Genomic DNA, 6,617 nt, shown 5'->3' with positions numbered 1-6,617 from the left:
GTGCTTCATATGTGAAACAGCAACAAAATCTTTACCCCGTGGACCATCAAAGTAACAAAAGTGGTATTTATCATACAGTAGCTTAAACAGAGGTGAAACAGGGGTTCTTTTAATGGAAGTTTTAGTTTTTCCTCTCTTTAAATAAAAAAAAAACCTCATCTACCATAGTATGTTTTCCTAACAAATATCTCCAAGAGGGACTAGATCCATATACATGTATGTGTGTATTCATGAGTATGTGTGTCTGTGTGTGCGTGCACACATGCACACGCACCTCTGCAGTGGAGTTCTTTCTCTGCTTCATAGTCTCAAAATTTAAATCTTCTAGGGAAATAAAAATGAAACTAAACACATATTCACTTGACAATAATAAAACTGAAAAAGATTTTCAAAAAGTTAAGAATTCAAAACTTCAAAGATTTTGCTTCTGGTTAGAAGTGGTGGGGGTGAGGGTGTGGGCTGGGGTGCATGGGGTTGGGGCTAGCTCTGTCAACAGATGGGGTTCTCAGTCTGGACAATTCCGGAAAGGTCCGTGCTGAAGGGCTCATTCTGAGCGTTACTAAGGCAGTACCTGGAAATGATTCTCAAAGGTTCCTTTGAACTTTATTAAAGTTTTATGTGGAGACTTCCCCATTTGCTAAAAATAAGAATCAAGTCAAAATAATATACAAAAAAAATGATGCCACGTGCCTTTAAATGGTTCATCTTCTTTTCATTTGGTTCTAAAATCTAACCCAGTCTGAGCCTGACTCAATTTGAGAGCAGCAGCCTTTCATTAGGCTAAAAGAGTTTGTATCCAAATGATAAATCCATGAGCAGAAAACAAATGATGCACAACACAACCCAAAAATATAACGCCAACACAAAAAATCCTCATGGAGGCCAGGCAGGGTGGAGCAGGTCCATGAGCCCAGCACATGGGAAGCTGAGGCGGGGGTCGGGGGGGGGGGGGGGGGGGGGGGGGGGGGGGGGGGGGAGTCATGGGTTTGACGTAACCACAATCCACATCCACTGGAGAGGGAGCTCAGCTCAGCTTAGGTATTTAGTGAGAGACCCTTTCTCTTTTTCTTTTTTCTTTTTTTAAGACGGGGTTTCTCTGTATAGCCCTGGTTGTCCTAGAACTCACTCTGTAGACCAGGCTGGCTTTGAACTCAGAAATCCGCCTGCCTCTGCCTCCCAAGTGCTGGGATTAAAGGCGTGCGCCACCAGCATCCAGTTGAGAGACCCTTTCTCAAAAAAGCAAAACAAGAACCCCAACAACAACAAAATTCTTGGGTGGGCTGGTTGTGGTTCTCTCCTTTAGACCCAGTACTCAGGTTGTGAATTCAAGGGTAGCCTCGGTTACATATAAGTAAGTAAGTAATCCCTGCCAACAACAAAAGCCTTTGAAGATAGTACAAAATGGCATAATGAGAAAGCCTTGATTTAAATCTGTTATTCTGAAATGTGATGTGTTTACGAGACAACAGTACAGATGCGGGCCTGGAACTCACACTCTTCCACGGGTCTTTTACCATGGACAGGTAACAAGAACATAAGAGGGTCTGCAGAACTCCTGGGGCACTGCAGCACATACGAAAGAGCACGGCACGCACTACAGCTCCCACCTTAGTGGCTAGCAGACCCCAAGCACACTGCCTACCCTGAGCTTGAGTCTTAGCACGTTAAAGCTGGGGTACCTGCACGGTTAAGGCGTGACCCTGTGGTTTCTGACTCAGAAGCCTTTCTGTGTGGATCTCATTACATATACATATACATATGCATATACATATGCCCATTATTTGTACGTGACACTTTTGAGAGTCATTTTTTTGAGCAGGTTTCTCAAGTCAGGGAAGATATACTTATCCAGAAAAAAAAAATTATTGGCAAATCTACATTGTTCCACATGTGAGTAAGAATGGCAGTGTGTGGCAGGCTAAGTCACGGCTTTAGATTCGTTTTTCTGCTTCTGTAAGGATGGTGACACTGATTTGCCACTGGGTTTCCTATGTGGAGGACAGTTTCTTATGGCTATAGTCATTTGAATAAAGTCAGAACTGACTACCTGAATTTTTCAATGAGTATTCATAGTATAACCATAGAATGGTTTAACTCAACAGCCTCAAGTCTAGAATTAAGAATCTCTGCCTCATATTGTAAAAGCATTTAGTATAAAATAAGGTATAACCAGTTAACTTAGCTACAATTTATACCTTTTTTGATAAAAATATTTTAATATTATAGGCTTCACCATGAAATATGGGTATGTCTACATGAAAGTGTGGATTTACAGACTTCCCATAAGATACAAAGAAGATGGTGGAGGTAAAGGGGAAGGAGTGGTGACTGCTAAGTCACCTAAGACATTCAGAAAAGGAATCCGTTTCCTAGTTTGCCTTGGATATATGAGGGCTCCAAGAATTATGCAAATATTAAAAATACCATTCATTAAAATTCATAGCTAGAAACTGTAGGGAAAGTGTAGCCTGAGATACTTTCCTGACTCAGCACATGATTTTTCCTATGTTTACAGAAGACAAGGGCAAAACTGGAGTAAATTTAGAAATAGTAAAGCAAAAACAAACAAACAAACAAACAAACAAAAAAACCCAAAAAACTAATTTAGAGTGTGATACTTAAAAGCAGGAACCTAACCTCAGTCCAGAGTCCATGTGTCCCCACTGCAGAGTTAAGTAGCCAGAAAAAAGTGCATGACGCATATCTGCACATTTAATATCAAAGATAAATAAATAACAGCTAAAGTTCTGATTTAAGAGCCTGAGGATAGAGAGATGAGGAAGAGAGAGGCGGGAGGCAGTGGCCATTCTTGGAACTTAGCCTCTGAGAGGAAGAGCATAGACCATGTAGGAGCTGTGCTGTGCACACCTGTCAGTTGACTAAAACCTCCATGTTAGCCCTTCTCTTTGGCCATCCGTATATCCACTCCAGGGTGACCGTGCTCTGTGCAAGTCCTCAAATCCTGACCGGGTAAGCTGCCGCTCCTTCCTCGCCTAACTAAGATGATGCTAAGGTCTCCCTCCTCTGCAGAGGGTTCCTCTCACTACAGTCTGAATGGCAGATACCAGTCAGTTGTGGACATCCACATTTTAGAGACTGCAGACATTTTAAAACTCAAAAGCCAACTTGTCTTCTCACCCATATTTCTCAATCACTATCAGCAATAACATTTGTGATTTCAGTTCACCATATGAGCTTCTTCTAACAACTCCTGGAAAACACAGGAACCTCAAAGTAAGAGATTCCAATTCATCTTCCCCTAACAGCTGCGCGCACAACACGGTTCCTAAGAAAAGCGAGAAACAGATGTGATCCAAGGACACGACCTCTGCCACTTCATCCCGAGGGTATTCACAAAATGCCAATCACATTTGCAAGCCCTGCTATCTCTGGGTGACCCCATTCCCTCACACCACCCTACTGAATCCATAGAGTACTCAAAGGGACACGGACATTGGCTGTGTCAGTGAGCCCAATGGACTAAATGCCCAGCAGAGACTTCTAACTCACTGATGACTAGCTTTGTATTGAACCTTGCTTTTGTACCTGGTCTGGTGACCTGCTCGGATACATCCAGTCTCAGAAGCACCTTTGAGTTGTACGGATGTAAGAATACATTTGAAATAAAAGTTATTATATGCATCTTTAAGAATCACATTTTGATGATTATAAAAATTTATCTATTTTACAACATGGGTTTAGCTACACTGAAAAAATTACACAGCTTATTGAAATACATCTCATTTTAGAAACAGACTACTAAAGCCTATACAAAAACTCTAAAATAATTTCTGTAGTAAAATAAAGAGTGTGTTAAAGAGCTACACAAAGAAGAAAGTTCCCATCTTCTCTATAATGCTTGATATTGTGTGAAACGTAGCCAGCTCGACTCTGCAGCCAGCACCAAAAGCTGAAAAGAATTCATTACAATACACAGTGATACAGTTAATGCTCCGGATTAATCTCACAGCCTTCCCGATTAGTATAAAGGAAACCAGGCCCATCCCCTCTTTGAGGAGAAGACCGAGATATAAAAGCAAGCATACCTCATCTGCTGATATGAAATTATAAAATCCCACAGTCACAGTATCTGAAATTTATAAAAGTCATCAGAAAATGCAAGCAAATTGGGCTTTAGTTCGGTGGTTCCCCTGGTTCCAAGGGCAGTCTTCTTCACTTAGGTCAGTCTGATGGTTCACCAGGGCAATGGCGAAGGCCCAGGAGGCCGCGGAGACAGGAAGACCCCAGAGAAGTACAGCTGCACCTCTTCTGACAACTCACCATAGGGATGGCACTGGCTGGTGCTAATGATGCTGGGCCTGGGCTGCACTGTTCTTCTCTGCCAGGTGCCTCAGAAAGGTATCCTCGCTCTGGCTTCTGTGGTTTAGGGGCTCACTCTTGAAGAGGGCTGGAGGTGGGGGCAGGTGAGGCACAGGAGGGATGGGGAGGTGGTGCGCGTGGTGTGGATGCGTGTGTATGTGCAGGTGCGAGAAAGGGTGCGGGACGGGTCTTGAGGGAAGCGCACCACCCACGGGGTTCATACTGACTGCAGGGGCTGGGCTGGTGGGAGTGTTGGCCACGGCTGGAGCGGGAGCAGCTGGAGCTGAGGCCAGTGGAATCTGGACAGCTGGCGGCACATTCACTGGGCTGGTGACTCGGAAGCACTTCTCCTTGTGGGCCTTCAGCATGTTGGAAAAGCGAAACCGCTGACCACACACATCACAGGGGTAGGGCTTCTCGCCCGTGTGAGTTCTGCGGTGCCTCTTCATGTTGGGTCGACTGGTGAAGCTTTTGCCACAGATTTCACAGATGAAAGGTTTCTCTCCTGAGATGAGCACAGACAAATGGGGTTGGTGTTCCGGGAGTAAAGACAGGCACCTGCCACTCATGCTTTCCCAGCAGTATTTTGTCTCCTAAATTGACACTTAACATGTTGCAGTAGGCACAAATACAACTTATAAACTACTATGATGGTAGGAAAAGAGAAGGGCAATTAGAGGTTAGTGTGGATGTGGCAGGTGTGGCGTTGCCTATGGGCACCTTGTCGCTGAGATGTAACCACTTCTTGTGCCAGTTCACTGTGACTTCAGCTACTACCCCTTTCCCTTGCAACAGGCACTCACTCTAGACTGTGTATTAAGACTCATTCAGGCCAGATGGTGGTGGCGCACGCCTTTAATCCCAGCACTCGGGAGGCAGAGGCAGGTGGATTTCTGAGTTGGAGGCCAGCCTGGTCTACAGAGTGAGTTCCAGTTCAGCCAGGGCTACACAGAGAAACCCTGTCTCGAAAAACCAAAAAAATAAAAATAAATAAACTTATTCAGGGAATCTGGCTCTATTCCAATCACTACATCTGGTAGCTTTCCATTCTCACCACAACTCTATGAGGCAGTACACTATCCCTATTGTCTGAAGGATATCTTGCCCAAGGTGATCTGTTAGGCACGGTCAAAGTTAGGAACGCTGAAGTCTAGCTCCCAGAATCTGCTGTGCAATCCACAGCACTTCCTTCCCTTTGGGTGTATTTCTACATGCATGAAAGAATGCATTTCTTACATTTTTTTTTCTGTAACTCCCATAACCAGGAGCAAATATCCCTTTACCCACACCACAGTTCAATCTCTCTCTGAGTCTAAAAGAAAGCTGGATCTCTATCCAGAACTCTACCCTACCCACCCACAATTCCTAAGAGAGAGGACTCAAGAGTCAGATGGGCCAGCTACCCCTTGCTGAAGGACTTTTCCTACCCATGACTGCCGCTCATCTTTCTGCTGCTCATCTTTCTGGTTGACTTCTGAGCCTAGCACGTCTCCTTTTAAATCCATTTCTTCCTATCTTTTCTGTGTCCCATTTTATTTTATTTTGAGACAAAGTTTCATTATGTGTCTTAGGCTTGGAACTCAAGATCTCTTACCTCAGCTTCCAGAGTTGTTGGGATTACAGGTGTAAGCCACAAGCACCTGGCTCCTCTAATTATCTCCCCCATCCCTTTAGAGAAAAGGTCTCATGCATCCCAGAAGTACACCTTAAATGTCCTATGTACTGAAGGATGACCTTGAACTTCTAATTCTCATGCCTCCGTCTCCCAAATGTTGGCATTACAGGCTTGTGTCGCCATGCTCAGTTTTCCTTTAATTGTCTTAAAAAACCTCAAATGTGGCTACTAAGAAGTAGATAAAGTGCGTTCTTGGTGCCTAGCCCGAGAACCAGGGTTTGATCCCCATGGTAGGAAAGAATTGACCTCAAGAACTATTCTCTGACCACCATAAATGCTGCACAGCACAAGTTCATCCTCACATAAATATTTGTAATCAACCAGTCAAACAAACAAACCCTTCAATCTGAAGGCTAAGTGGTTTTGGTTGTATCTGCCCGAGAGAAATGCCACGTAAACAATTGTTTATAGTATAGAAATGTAACTATTAACATGCAATCTATGTAAAGACATCTATAATCTATTAGTAAAGTAAAACAAGCATGCATTATGAAAACATGTGTATAGCATTATCCACTCAGATGTGAGATATGCACAGAAAATATATGGAAAGAAATACATTGTATTGCTAAGATTACTTCTAGGTAACAGGACTGCATGTGGACCATCTATCCAACTTCTC

The 6,617-nt window shown here is 43.6% G+C and overlaps 1 protein-coding gene across 1 annotated transcript in view; it reads right to left on the bottom strand.

Moving 5' to 3' along the window:
- Positions 1-3,663: 3,663 nt before the first annotated feature.
- Znf652 (zinc finger protein 652) overlaps positions 3,664-6,617 on the bottom strand; it is a 16,273-nt gene continuing 13,319 nt past the window's right edge. Inside the window, exon 5 of the mRNA XM_031351005.1 lies at positions 3,664-4,825. Within this exon, the coding sequence (XP_031206865.1) occupies positions 4,305-4,825 (521 nt within the window). The 3' untranslated portion in view covers positions 3,664-4,304. The remainder of the gene's footprint in view (positions 4,826-6,617) is intronic.

The sequence above is a fragment of the Mastomys coucha genome, unplaced genomic scaffold (assembly GCF_008632895.1).
Source record: "Mastomys coucha isolate ucsf_1 unplaced genomic scaffold, UCSF_Mcou_1 pScaffold5, whole genome shotgun sequence".
Lineage (NCBI taxonomy): Eukaryota > Metazoa > Chordata > Mammalia > Rodentia > Muridae > Mastomys > Mastomys coucha.
The sequence above is the reverse complement of the archived record's forward strand: the minus strand, read 5'-3'. Positions and strand labels throughout refer to the sequence as shown.